The 18,686-nt window shown below is 46.3% G+C and overlaps 6 protein-coding genes across 6 annotated transcripts; 2 read left to right on the forward strand and 4 right to left on the reverse strand.

Annotated features, from left to right (window-relative positions):
- Nucleotides 1–1,080: 1,080 nt before the first annotated feature.
- Nucleotides 1,081–4,152, reverse strand: LAJ45_06072 (uncharacterized protein; the record flags this gene model as incomplete). The annotated part of the gene is made up of 2 exons (XM_046115640.1): nucleotides 1,081–1,815; nucleotides 1,882–4,152. 2 exons carry the CDS (start codon nucleotides 4,150–4,152, stop codon nucleotides 1,081–1,083), a joined length of 3,006 nt encoding a protein of 1,001 aa, XP_045971224.1.
- A 3,021-nt stretch (nucleotides 4,153–7,173) lies between these two features.
- Nucleotides 7,174–10,851, reverse strand: LAJ45_06073 (uncharacterized protein; the record flags this gene model as incomplete). Its single annotated transcript, XM_046115641.1, has 7 exons — nucleotides 7,174–7,176; nucleotides 7,267–7,291; nucleotides 7,344–9,902; nucleotides 10,065–10,124; nucleotides 10,361–10,515; nucleotides 10,575–10,670; nucleotides 10,777–10,851. 7 exons carry the CDS (start codon nucleotides 10,849–10,851, stop codon nucleotides 7,174–7,176), a joined length of 2,973 nt encoding a protein of 990 aa, XP_045971225.1.
- Nucleotides 10,852–12,775: 1,924 nt separating this feature from the next.
- On the forward strand, nucleotides 12,776–13,401 carry LAJ45_06074 (uncharacterized protein; the record flags this gene model as incomplete). Its single annotated transcript, XM_046115642.1, has 4 exons — nucleotides 12,776–12,907; nucleotides 12,971–13,062; nucleotides 13,116–13,192; nucleotides 13,268–13,401. The coding sequence occupies 4 exons, from the start codon at nucleotides 12,776–12,778 to the stop codon at nucleotides 13,399–13,401; spliced, it is 435 nt and encodes a 144-aa protein (XP_045971226.1).
- A 220-nt stretch (nucleotides 13,402–13,621) lies between these two features.
- Nucleotides 13,622–14,304, reverse strand: LAJ45_06075 (uncharacterized protein; the record flags this gene model as incomplete). The annotated part of the gene is made up of 5 exons (XM_046115643.1): nucleotides 13,622–13,633; nucleotides 13,709–13,775; nucleotides 13,856–14,043; nucleotides 14,131–14,192; nucleotides 14,262–14,304. 5 exons carry the CDS (start codon nucleotides 14,302–14,304, stop codon nucleotides 13,622–13,624), a joined length of 372 nt encoding a protein of 123 aa, XP_045971227.1.
- Nucleotides 14,305–14,633: 329 nt separating this feature from the next.
- Nucleotides 14,634–15,882, forward strand: LAJ45_06076 (uncharacterized protein; the record flags this gene model as incomplete). The annotated part of the gene is made up of 2 exons (XM_046115644.1): nucleotides 14,634–14,844; nucleotides 14,998–15,017. 2 exons carry the CDS (start codon nucleotides 14,634–14,636, stop codon nucleotides 15,015–15,017), a joined length of 231 nt encoding a protein of 76 aa, XP_045971228.1.
- A 408-nt stretch (nucleotides 15,883–16,290) lies between these two features.
- Nucleotides 16,291–17,398, reverse strand: LAJ45_06077 (uncharacterized protein; the record flags this gene model as incomplete). Its single annotated transcript, XM_046115645.1, has 5 exons — nucleotides 16,291–16,557; nucleotides 16,652–16,803; nucleotides 16,905–16,968; nucleotides 17,154–17,262; nucleotides 17,370–17,398. 5 exons carry the CDS (start codon nucleotides 17,396–17,398, stop codon nucleotides 16,291–16,293), a joined length of 621 nt encoding a protein of 206 aa, XP_045971229.1.
- Nucleotides 17,399–18,686: the final 1,288 nt, after the last annotated feature.

An 18,686-nucleotide genomic window follows, 5' to 3' on the forward strand; every position in this document is an offset into this window, starting at 1 on the left:
ATCGAGTGATAGTGTATGATCCATGAATCAATCCTTACGTACACGCTAGAAGTAATTAGATCCCCCAAACAACCAAAAACTGCGACAAATCGGGGGGAAAAAACTCTTCTTTAACGTTTAATGACCACGCCAGACCATATATTCCCTAGGCTATCGCCGTGTTACACATACCATGTTTACGGTACTATTACAACACAGTTTGTGTAAAAATAGTCCTGCCCAAGTAGCACGGTGACCTAATAGAATTTCAAATTACAACATTTTTTCCCCATCTCTTCCCAACCTCCTGGGATTACGTACTAGACGGAATACAATACCTTTATATAGGAGCAATGACCTTATCCCACGCGCATCTTCATAAAAATAATGCGATTATGGCGCCATAGGACTACATGTACTCGGGGCAGGTAAGAACCTGAAAATGACTTTTGATGGTAACAACCTCTGATTCGCGGCTGGCGAAAAGCTACACCAAATTGAGCACATACTTGCAGCTTGCATTTTCAGGTTCTTATTGCCTGCCCCGAGTAGCTAGCAAGGTCCTCGACACCCCAGGCCGGCATGAAGCACATGTAGGTAAATACAAGTACTAGTTCGCACCAACTGCCAACGGTAAATTCGCTCGTCTCTTTAATTTTTATTCAACCCAAAACCTATCAATCTGCGGATTTCGCAACTTGTCGGAAAATCATTCGTCAATATTCTTTTCATGTGAGATAGATCAATAACCGACATCATATTATTCCGGGACAAATAAACAAACTTAAAAACCACATATGTGACTATGACATCTCCACTCCTTCCTTAGCGCCTCCCCGTTTTAAATCCCCATCTTAGATTAACATAGAAAAATAATTTTAAACTCCTCATACTCCAGTTTTCCCAAGAATTATTATGCGTTAAATAGACCCACACTTTTTTTCACTCTAATACTCAAACAGGGTAGGTATATACGAAAGAAAGATAAACGCCAAAAACATACGCACCAACACCAGGAATTAGGTAAATCCGCAAAGCGCGTAAATGGATAAAAATCAGACGATTACCCCCGAGAACGCGTTAAAACGCTCGTGACTCACATTATGAGGACGAGCTACCACTTGAGCTCGTTTCCGGTGTTAATTCTTGAGTCGAAGATCGCTCTGGCTCCGGTTCCGGGCTCGGTTCTGGAGTCTGTAACCCTGTCTCTCTATCTAACTCCATAGTCCTTTCGTACTCCTCGTCCTCCGGGCTTTTTATGTCGTAGTCCTCACCCACGGCACTGCCTAGCGGACTTGGTAATCTTTGCCATCTGCGGCCTTTACTCTCGACTCTCAACTTCGGTCCAAACTGGTGCCCCCAGCCACGGCGAGGACGCGTTCCATTAGGTGTTGCTGGTGAGCTTTGTGTGCCACTTGGCATGGACTCATTGCTTTCTATAGGTGACATGTAATCATCCGGGGAAGGGGGTGAAAGTTCGAATGTTGGAGATGTGATGGAATCATCACTTTTATGGCGGCGGTGAGACATTGCCCTACTTATAGTGACACCCGGAAGCGGGCTAGATGGGGGGGTATCGAGCATACGCAGGGTACTGCGGGTCCTCATGTGTTGTAGGAGAGGTGTATCAAGGTTTCCGTTTCGGGAGAATATAACAACACCGATGGTGATGAGCAGGAGCACGGATTGGATTTGATACATTCGTTTTTGAAATATCATCTCGTCCGCGAGGATGGTGAGTCGTGTGGAGACAGCAATCATTTCTCGTTCTGATTGCTCGCGTTGAGATTCGAGGGCTATTACCGTTGATTGCCAGAGTTGGTCATATTGTTGCTTCTATTTAAATATATTTTGTTAATACCAACCCTGCAGCGATAATTCGATTAATTGAGGTTGACATACATAAAGTAGCAGCTCTATTAGGAAAGTTGTGTTCAACTGTTGAATGAAGTGTGCTGTCTTCTCCATCTGACGCTTTTCGACTTTCATAAACGCATCCCGCAGAATCCTCGACTGATCTTCAATATATTGGAGCGAAAGAGTGGCGTTTTGCTCAAGCAACTGAAGCCTTTTGTGGACTGTCTTGAAGAAACTTTCCTGGGTCGTAGGGATCGCATGTGGAGGGCTCGGGGGCGACGGCGGAGGGGAGGCATGGTATTGTTGGGGATGGTTGTGCTTTACCTCTTGCGTGACCGAAACAGCTTGAGATTTGATACCGGTAGAAGCAGTTTCCCGTTGTGGTAGGCTCTGAACAGAGGGGGCAGCTGCAATATGCTCTTTGGTACTTGCTTGGGGCGCTGATTGAACTGTCTTCGAGCTCGCTGTAGAAATAGATCCTGCGTTTATCAAAGTTTCGGGCTCGGAGTGAGCCCTGACAGTTCGCAAAGTGGTTGAAGACGTGTGAGTTACCCCGCATACAGCTAATCGAGGGGGATCGAAAATGTAGACATCATAAAGGGCCCTCGGCGTACATACTGGCGGCGGAGTATCAATCAAGTTCCTCTTAACCGAATCTTGATTTGGCTCATAGATCTCCGCCGAAGTTTCATCCAAGTCAGTCGTTGTATACTCCAGATAACTTTCTACTGGCTTCTCTGCCTCCGTCGGTGCCGGTGTGATAACAATATCCTGAATACCCACTGCTACGGCTTCCGGAACCACATCCTCCCTCACATCATCCTCAATTTCGCCCCTCGAGAGTTCTTCTTGATGTTTAAACTCCTCCATCATCGTTGTACCGTGCACCCTCAACAAGCTCACTGGGCAGTAAAACTCATTTCCATAGTGCGTCAACAATTCCACGCGGAGGTAACGTGCCCAAATCAATGGGTTCTCGATCAGGAACGCCTGGACTTGTCTCGTATTTCTTGCTTCAAATGTGCCAAGGTCCTTCCATCCATTCTGTTTAACGGGGTATCGATCACTAACAGAAACTCGGAAGGTCCGGAACATCGAAGAGAAAAACTCAAAGTTGGCGAGGACAACCGTGTCCACAAGAATATCCTCACACAACTCCACGACAAAGAATTTATTTTCTTGGCTACATTTGTTCCGCATGTAGTTGTCTTTATTCTCTACAAGAATTGCTGTAGCACCCTTGCTTCCTGGGTTCGTTTTATGAACTGTAGCAGCACAGTCAAAAGACGCATAATTGAATCGCTCCTTGCAAGTCTTTCCCGCATCTTTGGACCTAGAGTATCCTCCAAGGGTTTCCGTTTGTGCGGGTGCTGGAGTAGCAACTCTCTCGGCTCGGCCAATTCGGTACTCGGGAACTGAATCAAATCCAAAATCAAGCTCAATTTCGGCATCTTCGCCAAGAGCATCTAGGGCATTGTTGATCGCCCGTGGATCGTTTCGTGGTTCTCGCACCCGGTACTCGAAATTCTCGGTCGATTGACCAGCTTTTGCGAGATTTTGGGCCCTCCATTCCTCGAAGGAGAGGAAATTTGCCGTATCAAGGGGTGAATCATCTGAATCTGATTCTTTAGGCAGTTGCTCGATTGGAACAGGCGTAGAGCTCACCGGAGCAGTAGCTGACGATGGTGGTATCGATTGATTAATTGCGGTAGAAGCTGTTGTGATAGATGCGTGAGATTTTTCAATATTAGTATTTGGTTTTCCAAAACTCAAGCCTTTCGATAAGACTCTCGTGGTCGTTGCTACCGTCGTTACCGTTGTTGTCGTTGGCTCCACCCCCGAGTGGCCTTCACCTCCACTACCGGACACTGTAGCTGTAACTGTGACGGTCTGTGTCCGCGATGTCCGTAAACATTGCTGTGGAAGAGAATGTGTGATGTAGTTTACTGAAACTGCCTTGCAAGTCGGTGCCGGCACCTCCCCACCGGACACAGTTCCAGAAATGAGCTGCGGGAGTCCTAGCAGCGTAGCAGAGACGGCGATGATGGCGTATCGTCCGAACATGGTGAACCCCATCTTTTCCTTCGACCTTCCACCCTTTCTTGGAACTGGAAATGGCTGTAAAAAGTATGAAGACAAAGAGATCGCTCGTTGGATGTTTTGTTGCTCGATTTCAAGCTCACCACCGCCGTCCCCTTGTGGCCAACGAAAAACTGGCAGCTTAACAACCGGATGAGCAGAAAGACACCCGGCAAAATCCAATGCAGATGGCAACCCTAACCCTAATAGAAACACTGTTTTAGCTATTGGCGTCATGGACAAAACAATCTTGTTCTAGCTGGCACATAGATCATAAAAAGGTATCTGGCCAATCAAATCGAGAGGGAAAATAATTGCCGATAAACGGCGCATCGGTATGAGATGAGTGGGAATGTTTTCTTTTAGGCGGGGGCTAGGACCAATGATCGAGGTCCAGGGAGGTCTCAGTTCCTTAAGTATTGTGGGAAGTAAGGACAGATCAGAAACAAGCCGCGTACATGGATTCTGAAGGTTATTATATGAAGTAAACGACACACATCCCTCTTCTTTTATTAATCACTTGTAGCTACAAGGCCCTCGTATATTACTTATGAACACCTCCGTCAAACGGTCCCAAGGTCCCATCTGTGTACCATAGTTGTATCCAGTTGAGTACAAGACCGCCGCTTATGTTTCGAGAGGAGGGCACATACTTGAGTAGAAGAAAGAAGAGGCAGGTTTCATCAGTCCCAGCTCCGAGCTCCTTTCGTTTTGAATAAACCTCTATTGACAGTTAGCTGCAGTATCCTAGCTATAGCGCATTATACACCCATAGTTCCCCATCTCTTTGTCCATGTACCAGTCGTCAAGATAAAGCCCCAGGTTCCCATGGATACCTGTATCAATCGAGGATACTTCAAGGTAAACTATTCCGGAAAGCTTCACCCGTCTCTCGACTCATCAAGCTTGCGAGTTTTGAACACGTTGCGCTAACAAGTCAGTACCGGGCCGAAAAACCGATCATCGGCTTAAATTGTGTTGAAGCCGAAATCGCGGTCGGCAACTAGATATACCTTGTTCCGTTTCGGTGTTGAGTTTACTTAGATCTGTTCTTCATTGGAAGGGTTATTTCCAAGTTAAAGAATGCTCGGATCCCTTTTCACCGGACATGTTCACGAACCATCACTCGAGTCAACACTATGATACCTAGTGCCGAAGTGACCACGTGCGCGTGGGGATACAAAGAATCCCCTCATGTACTTAACACCACTAGTACTTGATTAAGTACTAGGATGCTGACCTAGAAGAGATATAGTGGTACTCCTCTGGTGTTAACCGGGAAATCTTAGGCATCGGTTTGAGTATTTCTGAGCCACCCCAAAGGAAGAAAGAATAAGAAGGGCTCAACAGGAACAAGGGAGCAGGAATGTCAGTATACTTCATATTTCACCACAAAACTATAGGGAAATTGAGTATGTATACGTATCGACTACGGGCTGATAAAGGATTCTTCTATCTTCGAGCCCAACTAAAGATACCATGGTTTGAGTATTTCAATATTATAAAATCTTTCAACAAGCAGAACATCTGGATAGATGGCCGAGTGGTTATGGCGCTAGCTTCAGGTGCTAGTGGGGCAACCCGCGTGAGTTCGATCCTCACTCTATTCAACAATCTTTTCTTTTCCTTTTCTCCTCTTAGTTACACAAAGAAAGCATGCAACCTTCATATCTTACCCTGAAAACTTACATATATTTCCTCGTCCACTTTAGGTCTGCCAAGCGCTGTTTGGTACAACCACCATCCTCCTTTAGCCCATCTTCCTTACTAATGTGGTAACCTTGTCCCCCTCACTTCCCCGTTGTTCCCGGCGCCATCATTCAAAAGATTTATAATCTCGTCTGTAGTCCTCAAATTACGATCTCTCCGGGATTCAAGGGGTACGGTTTTGAGAGATGAAAATCAAGGTCTCTCAGAGGTATATCTGGCAATCCTATGGGCCATGCACCTTCAAACTCCACTCGTTCGTGGTGTCTTAATATTAATACAATCTGTTGAATATAACATGTATATACAGTAGCGGGCTCCATTCAACCTTAATGATCATACTATTCGCGCAATGAAATACCTGCCAGCGTAACTATCCCTATGTGCTGTACCTACATACCGTGGGATATCAAGTTTTAACTTGTAGTTATGTAGCTGTATCGATATTCATAGGTGATCACTCATCCCCTACTAATCCCGAATGCCGCCCTCAGTAATCCAAGATATCAGTAAAAGTCCCACAATCGGCAGAGTATTTCTTAAAATTTACAACGAGAGCAGTCGTGGAAGTCCATTTGTAGTAAATCCTGCCCAAGATCTCTCAGTGGCACATGCTGTTCCCAAACCTCTATGTGCGGAGTTCACAAGCTCAAGAGCATCGTCCCGAGAGTCAAACACCTAACCAATCCCATCCATGGCAAACACAAACCATTGCTGCCCACGATATCCAGAACCCCGTTTTCTCCCGAACCTTCTTTACTTTCTTTCAAAACCCGCACTGACGTGTTTCATAGCTTGTCACTCGGCCAACCCTACCATCGTTGAGAATTTCGATAGGCAGCAGGACCCGAGAGTTGGTGGAGTGCGAGGTTGTGATTGAGTGAAACATCTGTGATGCTGCGATTCTAGTGGTGGTGTTGCACAGTTGTGGCTTTTTGTTTCAGGCCAATCACGATGCACGTCCTGACCAATTGATGTTTGTAGCTTGGAAACGCGAAAAACAATTATCAAACCATGTACCAACACTGCGGAGTAATTACGTGCCCGGACAACATTAAAATACTGAATGCCCCCTAATTAATGCACTCACAAGAAAATAAGTGGAGGAAAATATTAAAATCTCTGAAAGCAACATTACGGAAAGAATTATTAATGAAATAAGCAGCCTAAAAACCAGCCCGAGATGATATTTGACGTGGAAAAACAAAACCGACAAGTTGAAAACAAAAATAAAAGCAGACCGGGTATTTACAAACATTACCACAACCCCTTATACGCGCTAAAGTATTTACAAGAAATAAAAAAGGACCCCTTAGACTTGCAAAAATAAAAGTAGAAAAAAAGGAGAGGAAAAAAAGGAAAGAAAAAAGCAAAATTCCCAAGCTTATCCTAGACTCCATTCCATGTATGTATCCAACCGCAAGTAAACCGCCCTAACTTCAGATTCATACAAACATGGCCCTCTCTCACCCCAACTCTAGTGTGCACCCTAATATCCATAAATGCAGAAATAATAGTACTTGAGCATAAAGGGGACGTCTTATGCTCGGCTCACTGAAGACCAAATCCAAGTAAGCCAAGTGTAATCACTAAGTTGATAGATTGAGCAGAGCTCAGAATTCAAGCAGGAAAGACATCCCATACATAAATAAACAGTTTATCGTGCTCGCTTTGTCCCATTGGGGATAGGTCGTTCATCCATGTCAACATCATCCCCAAACCTCTGGATAGCGGTCATGATGTCCACTTTTCTAACAGGTTTGATAAGGTAATCATCCATCCCGCTCTCCAGCGCGTTCAGGACATGGTTCTCACGGACATTTCCAGAGAGCCCAATGATGGGAATACGTGAGCAAGGGGTGTAAGTAGTAGGCGAATGCTTTTCTCGACGGCGGATTTCGAGCGTTGCGGGAATCCCTCCCATCACGGGCATTTGAATATCCATAAGGACAAGATCTATCGGTGATCTGCTTCTGGATAGGCTTTCGAGAAGGTCGAGGGCCTCTTGCCCATTGGAGGCCACCGTGCAAGAAAACCCTTCGGACGATAGCAGTCGGGTGATGAGACGCTGGTTGATATGGTTGTCCTCGACGATTAGGATATGATTTATTGGACGGGGGATGACAGAAGGTATGATTGCTTGAGTCTGGGCTGAGGCCATAACTGATATCGAGTCTTTGTAGCTCTTCGGACTCGACTTTGATAAGCTGAAAGAATTTCCCCCACTTCGATCCTCCTCACATCTAAAAGTGAACGTGAATTTCGAACCCTGCCCCTTTCTGCTGTCCACAAGTATTTCACCGCCCATCAATTCCACAAGATTCTTGCTAATGTGAAGTCCAAGACCTGTGCCTCCAACCTCCGAATAGTTAGTTGAGGATGGCTGTGAGAATCGATCAAAAAGGACCGCTTTCTCGTCCAATGTCAACCCAACACCGGTATCTGAAACAGTTATCCGAAAAAGGGTATTCTCCAGTGTACGTTCAACTATATCAAACATGAGAGTGATGCTGCCTTTATCTGTAAATTTGAGAGCATTGGCAATGAGGTTGATGATGATCTGTGAAAGCCTATGCGGATCCGCGGTGATGACCGAGTCAGAGATAGGCATAGAAGCACGCAGTTCAATGCCTTTTCGCTGAGCCTGAACCTCAAACATCTTTAACACAGAAGAAATAGTGCTCTTAAGATCGAAGCTGATTTTCTTTAACACCACTTTGCCAAGTTCTAGTTTTGAAAGGTTGAGGACATCGTCTGTCACGGTTTGTTGGTGCACTGCACAGGTGGAAATCGCGTCGAGTGACTCTTCGTCGAGGAGAAGCTGCTCCCGGAGAAGAAGCAAATCCTCTGGTGAGACGAAAGGTTTTTCTAATACTGAACGCCGTGTTTCAAGGCCCATCTTGAGAAGTTCTACATTCCCAAATATTCCACCAAGGGGATTTCGAAGCTCGTGACAAAGAGAATCAACGAATTGCTCGCGGTTTTGACGGTGTCTTTCGGCTTCTGCAGCGCGCATCCGTTGGTGTTCCTCTGCTGCTTTCATAGTATCTAGCCGCTCCTTCTCCAGCATCTTGAACTCTGTAATATCGAAAACAGTTTGCAAATATCCACTGTCGTTTGCGACAGCCTCGCACGCAACCCAGCGAATTGTATTATCTGGATGCACGAACCGGTACTCGCATCGAGCGAATGCATCTTCGCCGTTCTTGACCGCGCGCAGGCTCGCGGCGACTTGTTCGCGGTCCGCTTGGTGTATGGCGTTGATCCAGCCGCCGTCACGTATAGTGTCTTCAGAAAGGCCAGAAATATCGCAGAAACGTTGATTGATGAAGTATTTAAGATTGCCTTCGCCAGAATTTGTGCCACAGACACCAACTGGGAGCATTGACAAAAGTGCTAAGTATCCATCACGCTCTCGACCAACAGTTTCGCTAGTCCGAGCGGATAAAAGACTTAAAGCTCCTTGCAATGTGGTTTCTGCGGCCCGGTGGCGGATGACCTCGTTTTCGAGAGCTTTGGTTCTCTGTTGTAGAGAGGCAATTATGAGGTTCTGCTGTTCAGGTGTCTCTATTGGTCCATTGAAATTTTCGGCGGGCTTTATCTGTGTATGTAGTCGACATATACGCTCGAAGACGTTTTCGAGACCACTATCCTTGAAGTTGTTTAGGTCGTAACCACAAAGAAGGGTGATCTCTCTTCCAGCAACAAACCGTGACCACAGTTGTTCCAATTCCAGCGCGGCCGTGTGCAAGCCGCGTTCGCACAATATATTCACTAACTCTCCATATACAAAAACTCTCCGATAATTCTTCTGAACCCTTCCAAAAAGATCGCGCAGAAACTCCTCCATTTTCTCTGACTCAAACATGCCATTGGGAACAACAGTATCAGCAAGAATACCAGCATCTACAAACACTAGTTGCTGCTGATGCTTCATCCGGTCCGTGTTGACATGCTGCTCTCTAAAGCATGCTTCAAGCGTTTCAATACGATTCTTCCCGGCAAGAATTACCACTGCATCGTCGCTCCTGGTCGTGGGTACAATGAAGCTCGATATGATTTTGTATAGTTGCTCTTCAGACTCGAACATCTGGACTTGATGGTCGCATTTCGAGCCCGCGTGTACGAAATCTGTAAACGAAGCAGCACCGCTGCGTTCTGCTGTATTATCGCAAGTAACCGCCATGGTGGTTGTATGCCGTGTGGTAGTGAGGGGTGCCTGAGGGGGCGTGGAAAGAGAAGCAGCGTGTTCGCCCCAAGACAACGAATCAACGGGAAACCTAGGCGGCATATCATGTAAATACATTTAGCTTGTTTATAAGGATATCACGCTCAATATCATCACAGCGGGTATTTGAAGGCGGGTGTTTCAGTGTATTTCATGGGGGGTAAAGATCCGAGAGTGGAGGCCTAGGAAACTAAAGGAAAGGGACTTGACTGACTTGACAGCGAGAACGTCGTTGTTGCACCAAGACTCGGTTTCCGGCACAACCAACAACTCTCTTTACAAAAGCGAATCCCGAGGCGTTGGTACTCGCCTGTGTATTTCCCCGAAAGGCACTGTCAATTTAATGTGGAGAGCTGGTCGTATTGCGTGTTCTGGAGCGGTATTATTTTATTTATTTTTCTAGGTGTGTAGCAGCAATGCACAGTGAAATCCAGTCAGGACACTTCTTGAATCCTTAGGAGGTAGTGACTTTTGAGGCTGCTGCGGCATGAGCAGAAGCAGAAGCCCAACCTAGTAGGGAGAGTTGGCGGCGGGTATGGGGGCAGAGTGTGGGTTTCTGTTGGGTTGGTGGTTTCTGTAGGTTGCCTTTGTGGCTCGTTGCTGCTGCTTGTCGTTGGTGTTTTTTCTTTTTCCTTTTCTTTTTTTCTCCCTCGTCTTTCCTTCTCCTGGTGTTTCCGATATTTAGCAAGGGTTTGTGTCTTTGAGGGCTTTGCGGACAGCTTACTACAGTAGATGCCGTCAATAGAATGAAGGGTTCAGAGGGCCACAGCAATTTGATAGGGCCACAGTAATCTAGGTATCTCACGGCAGCAGCTCTCAGCTATCTACAAAGTTCGGACGTCATAAAGTTTATCCTTCGGAGAGCTTACAGTAAATACCGTGAATAGCAACTACACGCGCAAGATCGAAGATCGTTTCTCTGTTACTGTTCCCTCTCTCGTATATGGTGGAACTGTGGAGTTCTGGGCATGTGCCTCTTTTCGTTCGTTCTTTTCAGCCATTGGTTTTTGGGCTGAACAGGGCGTACGAAAAATGATAAGTTACATAATCTGCTACTCTCAATACGGAAGGTTCCCGGGAGACAAACACTGGAACCTGACTACAGATCAGTTCACACAGGAGAGTGTACCTACATGCCATACCACTGTTAACAATGTACCTACTCCTTGGTCTTTCCCTGGTCCTGGTCTGGGACCTTCGATTTGTATCACGAAGAATGGATGTGATGTTGCATCCCCGGGAAGACCACAATAGTCTAAGCTGCCGAAAGGGGTGTGGGGGAGTACTTTCTTGGGCGGGAGGCTGTTTCTGTTTTTGCACAAAAAGTAGGGTGGGCACCAGAGTCGTGGATCTACTACGGTAGGCATTCACTTCAACGCACGCAGGAGACATGCCGGATTTCACGATGGATGTCAGATGGTGGCGTGTTTTTGGACTTTCTGGAAGGCCATGTGGTTTCAACGCTAAGGCTTCCTTCCCGAACATCCACTACACACATGCCTTCAACTCCCTACATCATTACAGATCCATACGCCCATGGACGATGGAGAGTTCCATCAATCAGATAAACGATACTTTATCAGCACCTCACCTTTTAATTCAATTCATGATGATTTCATAAGTGGATTTCTAGTTATGCTAAAAGCACACGCACACACACCTTCTATGACAGTGCAGCTTTCCCCGACATTGAGTGCTGATGATCCCAGTGTATCACAAAAGAAGTCCCCCCCCCCCCCCAGTGGCACCAGTGTTACCAAAAACGGGGATTTACTCTTTCTCCCCGGGTGAAAGGTTATGCGAACCACTATATCGGAATCTCGACACCTTTGATGTGCTGGCCATCGATTCACTCACCTCCCACAAATGCTTAAATCAAGCAAATCTTGACCACGTTGCCCAGAATAAACGTACCACCATTGGCTGCAGAACCCCCCTACCCCGGGTCCGGTGCTGCCGTTTCACTTTCTAGGCAAGATAGACATGAGGCTCAAAGCCTCGGTATCGGGCCCAACCTTATCGATAACCCCAACTCCTTTACCTACCCCTTAAAGTCAAGGGATCTCGCTTCCAGCTAGCCATAAACATGCTCTTAACCGTCGATCACCGGCGAGCCAATGCAGCCGAATTCCCCGCCCAGGGCTTTTTCCAGCGGGGATTGTCGGGCGGCGCGAAGACCGTATCGACCATTATTAATCGTCCCCCACTGGAAACACAAAAAAATTCCATCGACAAGAGAGGGCGAGGGGGAAAAAAATAAAAAAAAAACCTTAGCGTTGAGTCGCCGCCGCCGACGAGCGCGTCAACCCTCAACTTCACTCGGCACATCCCTAACGTATTGGTGAGAGGAGATACGCTAGCAGATAGAAGCCCCTTCGCGTGGCAATAGAATAGATAAATACATGTAGGTAACAACAGAAACAAAAAATGAAACATGCATTCGATATCATTCCCTGATTCCATGACCAAGTCAGCACGCTTAAAGGTTGTCACAGTGGTGGTTGTCAAGGTTACACCCGTATTCCATTTCGGAGTTTGCGTGTAACATTTTGCTTATTACATGTGAGCAGTTGAAATCATAGGTAGCTTTAACAAAGCCTCCTACGTAGCTATGATATGACTTGTACTGCGGGGAAATTCCTCCAAATCGTTCCTTTTCGTACTCCAAAGTGCTTCTTCGAATCGATCAGAAAATGAGGCCTTCTTCACCGACCCCGGATTTGACAAAATTGGCGACGAGGTTGCAGAACATTTCATGGGTTAGGGTTTGTGTAGGATATCTGCCAGCCAGGATTTTCTGGAAGGGTAACTGTCATGCACGATTACCCGTCCCATGCTTGTTTCACCTCGAAATTTTAGAGATCCACAGAACTCGCAGGCAACTCGTACAACGGAAAAATCACTCCACAAAACAACGCAAGCACAATGGCTTCCCAATCAGAGTACCCGCAATCTGCACCTGCAGAGGACACACCGATGGAAGATCTGAGTGAAATCGACAATGACGAGCCACTTGTCGAGGAGGAATCGATGTTCAATGATCTGCGAATCACAACCGTAAGTGCCTTGTGCTGTCGAGATTTCACCTTGGGGGCTATGTCTGCTAACACTGCAGAATAGCTCCCCGGAGCGGAGGAAGGCTCGGCGTCATTCGAGATTAAGGGCGAGGACCATACCCTTGGCAACGCCTTACGATACATTATCATGAAAAAGTATGTGATTTTTTTTACAAGTGCTTTTGACTGGGTACTGACTCAGAGAGTAGCCCCGAAGTCGAGTTCTGCGGGTACTCGATACCGCATCCTTCCGAGGAAAAGATGAATATCCGGATACAGATCTATCGTACGTACTACTGTCGCCGATCGCCTTAATACTCAATGCCGTTCTTACTCTTAATCTAACTAATTGGAACTGCAGCTGAATACTGGGAAACCACAAAGCCTTACGATGTTCTGCTGAAGGGCTTTGATGACCTCTCTGATCTCTGCGATCATGTCACCGAAGCCTTTACAGCCGCAAAAGACGCCCACGGGAAGCACGAGGATAAATAAGAATACTATCACTTGACCAAGGGTTGTACCAAAAGTCGTTTCTTTCCTTATCTTTTTCCACGATAAATTGGCGTATATAGGACTGGTTCTTTTATTTTCTTGTTTGGGAGGTTGTTCTTCTCTTTGATCTTTAGTAGGATATTTACTCGCAGGAATTGGAAAATTGAAATGACATTAGAAGCAAGATATGGACAAGGTACTTCAACTGTGCATACAAGTTCTAGTTGCGGCCCTTTAAAAAGAAAAGATAGATGTTAGTGCGCGTCATGATTGATAAATTTAGAGTTAATGATTCAGATTCCCGTACCTCCAAGAAGTTGTTCATAAAGTTCGATGAGACCCTGGCTTTGGGGTCTTCCTCCACTCTAAAGTACCTATACCGCCAATTCAATCAGTGATCATACTCCTACACAATTCCCCCCTTCCCGGTTCCCCGCAAGGAAATTGAACTCACTTCATGATGTGGGGGATCTGTTTCCAGTAGTTCAGCGTCTCCTGGTACTCCATATTGCTCTTTGTAATCAGCATGTCCGCAACCGGCAGCTGCTGCACATATCTGTGACGCTCAAACTCCTGTCTGATCTTCGCGCGCACGGCAGAAAGTGGGACATTGAGAGCATATGTCTTTACGATTTCCGGCGCCTTATCACCCCACCAAAAATCAGCACCAGCTTCCATGAATCTCGACCTGGGCGGAAGGAAAAAAATGGCATCATGAGGGAGACCTACAGATCGCTGCCATGCTCTGTACGAGAGAATGGCCCGCCTCGACGCATCCTGCCAGTTAACAGCTATACACGCACCACCACCGAGATTAGCAAACTGGTTCTTCGTAGGGATAAAGCGGAACGGGTACCAACACGCGCGGGTTGTCTGGGCGAGGTGTGTGGGGTTGATAACCATGGCGTTCGTGTGTTTAGGGGGCCGGGGGGGGGGGGGGGGGTAAGGTAAGGCAAGGTGATCACAGATAACGAGTGAGACTTTGGTGCTCGGGAGAGGGCGGCGGCGACGGGTATGGGGGGTTTGGAGGGTTGGACGGAAGGGGGCTGCTTTAAGTCGTACCCCTGCGAATGATCAGAAATACGCCTTGATGTAGTCGCAGGGTCTTAGTGGGGCTAGGGGCGGCAAGTGGCTGCCCCTGCTGAGCCGCGACGGCCCTATCAAAAAAAAAAATCTTAACAGTTATTCGGTACTCATACTCTCCCCAAGTTTCATATTCTTGGACGAGAAAGATGGCTGTAACCGCTTTGTTTTCACGATGCGCTCGCTCGGGTGCAAGCCATATCCGCGCACTTTCTCAGCGGAATTTTTCCTCGGTCAAGGAAGTAGTTCCACTCGCATATCATCTTTATGAACCTACCGACTCGACAGCCCCAAAGAATGATGCGCCAGTTGTGGTGATGCACGGTCTATTCGGGTCGAAGCAGAATAACCGCACGATCAGTAAGTAAGAACCCGAAATCCTTCCAAATAACAGCCGAAAAACGGACCTTAAAGACCCCAACATGTTCCAAATCAGGAATAAAGATTATTGGCTTCTCCAAAATCTTTTTATTTATATATTAAAATGCTAATTTAGACGTTGATAATCATTAGAGCGCTTGCACGGGATTTGAACAGGCCTGTTTATGCAGTTGTATGTTTCTTTTAATTTGCTTCATGGATTATCACTACACATCACAGGACCTCTCAACTGACAACCCAAAATCAGGACCTCCGAAACCATGGTGATAGCCCCCACCACAAACGCCACGATTACGTAGCGATGGCTGAAGATGTTGAGCACTTCCTCGTCGATAAGAAACTCGGCCCAGAAACCACCCTTCTCGGCCATTCCATGTCCGTAAAATCCTCCCTCTTAACTTCCTCCCTACCCAAGCTAAAAGCCGTTCAGGGGCGCCAAAGCGGCCATGGCAGTCTCCCTCCGTAGTCCCTCCCTCGTGCGTGACCTCGTAATCGTTGACAACGCCCCCGTCTCCTCAATCCTACACTCCTCGTTTGGCACGTACATCCGCGCCATGCGTCAGATTGAGGAATTGCAGCTCAAGAAGCAATCCGAGGCCGACAAGATTCTCTCCGAGTACGAGCCAAACCTTGGGATTCGGCAGTTCCTACTAACGAACTTGACACGCGAGGAGGGCTCTCCCTATCTCAAGTTCAGGGTACCGATCAAGATTCTCGGTAGTGCGTTGGACGAGATTGGAGATTTCCCATTTACGCTCGAGAAGGATCGGTTTGAGGGACGGGCCCTCTTTGTCAGGGGTACCAAGAGTCACTATGTCCCCGATGAGCATATCCCAACCATTGGCAGATTCTTTCCACTATTTAGATTGAAAGATATAGATGCCGGACATTGGGTTATTTCAGAGAAGCCAATCGAGTTTAAAGAAGGTATCCTTTCTCTTTGTGAGCATTCTTTATAGGGTTTACTTACTGATCATTGATACAGCCGTTGTTGAATTCCTGCAGAACTCGGAATGAACTATTTGTAGAAGGTTTTTTAAGAACAGATAATTTAATCATTGCCAATAGAAGTCACTATAAAATGAGTAAAATGAGTAAATTTAAAACATATTTCGTTATTCATATATCTGTATATCATAGAAACTTCTAAGAGGTATAACTATTAATTACAGCCCGTAAATATATCGCTTCATGATCTATCACCCGCGTAGGAAATTTCCATATACCGAGATAAACAAAAAAAGGAAATCGTAGATGTACGAAAAAGTAGAAAAGAAAAGACCGAATGAATACCAATGAGTATGACCCTTGTTTACCAGCCTAAACACCCAAGCACCTGCAGACCTGAAAGAGAGGAAGAAAGAAATAATCGAAAGGAAGGTATATGACAACTAAGCAACTCCATAATCTCCATTCTTGGAGAATTTAACAAGCACAACCGGTATCAACAACCTCTGGCTCATTTCTATTATGTCCCAAAGCAACAGTCCCGTCCTTCTTGCCCATAAGCGCCGGGTCCATCAAATGTGGTGTCTCGACAATCCTATCAACCGTAGTGATGAATGGCTCCCGAATGTTCTCGCGTGTCTTTGATGACGACTCATAGAAAGTTGCACCATACTTTTTGGCTAAGGCTTCGCCTTCCTCGCGCCTGACAGCTCTCGAGCCTGTTCGGTCAATTTTAGACCCGACCTGGAAAATGGTAATGTCAGCATTTTTATTCCAGAATACCCTCATTTTTGAGCTGTTGATATCTCCGCCCCCGGTCCATCAATAGAGCACATACCAAGCATTTTATGACGCCTGGCGAAGCATATGTCTCTGCCTCTCCAAACCAATGATCCATCGACAGGAAGCTCTCCCGATTGGACACATCATATACCAATATTACGCCTTGCGCATTGCGGTAATAGGAACTTGTCAAGGTACGGAAACGCTCTAGAAATCTCACCCATCAATATTTTGGTACCACAGACCGCCGAATAGTTGAAACTCCAGATGATTTGAAGTAAGGGACCGGAAGGGTGATGGATAGTCACCTTGACCTGCAGTGTCGAATAGAAGCAATCTATGTGGTTTTCCCTTGACCGAAACCCTCTTGACCTACATCCGAGCTTCGTCAGACAAGATCTTAACATCATATGTGACCATTTTCCCTTGAATATATTTCCCAGCAATTTCTTCTCAATATTTTGTTTTCCCACCGATCTGCGGGAGTGATATCGGAGCTGATCGGTTGCGTATGAATCCCTGCAGCAAGCTGAGAGGCGAAGGTGGGAAAAACAAACCTTAAAATCAACGCCTATCGTGGCTGTTGCAGTGTCGGTATCGAATATATCGTCGACATATCGGAGCAACAGCGCCGTCTTTCCCGAGTTGCTCGGACCTATAAGCAATCTGTGACGGTCAGCGTGGGAAGAAGCAATGGGTGATAGATAAAGAAAGAAAAAGCCGAGAAAGCTGAAATATTGTTCCGATCCGAGAGGGGTAGGTTTTAAACGTACAGCTTGATGGTTGGAGCGTCTGAAGACATGATGTGGTGATCACTGAGGAATTTCTATGTAAGGCTATTGTAGTATGTGTGTCGATGTATGATGTAGGATGTATGTTAGTGGTGTGGTGTGCGATCTATGCTTGCGTTTGTGTGCCTGTCTGTGTCTGTCTGTGGTGGGGAGATATTTGGGGTAGATGCTTGGGGGGTGGCCAGGTATGGTGGATGTAGGGACCCTTCTACAAAATGCAGGTTTTCTAGAAGACGGGAACTTAAGGGCAATAGTAATGTGCACAGTAATTTCACGGCGAGAGGATGATAAGGAAGAGGCTCAAACAATAGTGAGCGACGACGTCAGTAGCTTGTCAGAGTCTTAGAGGTAGAGAAGACGACGTTGCTCATGGGGTGGTTAAGGCCGGTGGCCAGTGCTGCTGTCCTTGCTTGTCCAATGACAGCATTCGTTTTGCATGAATACATGTAGCTACACAACTATAAAAATTTGATCAAGTGATACATCGTGATGTAATTCGATAAGCCTTGGGTACAGCTTTTCTTTTACACGCAAGATAAAACAAGCAACTTTGTCTTTCTCATGAGAGACAATTGCAATCCCGGATGAATGATATTTTAGCTAAACATTGATGACAAATAAATGACAAACAAAGTGAATCTAATAAATAAAAGCAGGCACCAAAGCTAGCAACGCCCCGAAACATTAAGGTGAGTTGCAATGTACACTGCTTAAACACCCGAAGCCGACTACCACCAAAGAAACCTCACGAACTCCGACTCGAGACTAGGGTTAGGGGATGATACTAATTTCATTGTTACGGTTTGAAGCGGGACAAGGATTAGGCTACATACAGAATTCACACAGCCTCCAAACACCTCCACCCAAATATATCACTCAACAAAAGATACTCCAAAATTTCCGGTGCCGCCAGTAAAAATCCTTTAGCTTTAAATGGCCAATAGTTTCTTTTCGCTTGTTGCGTGAGTAGAAGAGAGGGCGCTGAGCATTGTTGAGCAACACTGCACAAGTGAACAACTGCCCTCCCAACCGTTTCACGAGAAACAGAAACTAGAAACCTCCAACAGACCAATAGCTACGTCAAATCGAGAATTGCCGTAAGCGAGTTGCGGCAGCCAAATAAACGACTCAACAGCCAAGGGATCGTCGACGCAGATTTCAAGTCTAGTCAAGACAACACATACATTACCTACCACCGCACACACACGCGCGCGCGACAGAAGGCTTCGCGGACATCAACCACATGACTCGACACCCTTCGGCCAGTGACGGTTCACGCGACCGCACCTCAGTGCACAC

Source organism: Morchella importuna, assembly GCF_003444635.1.
Source record: "Morchella importuna strain M04M26 chromosome Unknown Morimp01GS017, whole genome shotgun sequence".
NCBI classification, from domain to species: domain Eukaryota; kingdom Fungi; phylum Ascomycota; class Pezizomycetes; order Pezizales; family Morchellaceae; genus Morchella; species Morchella importuna.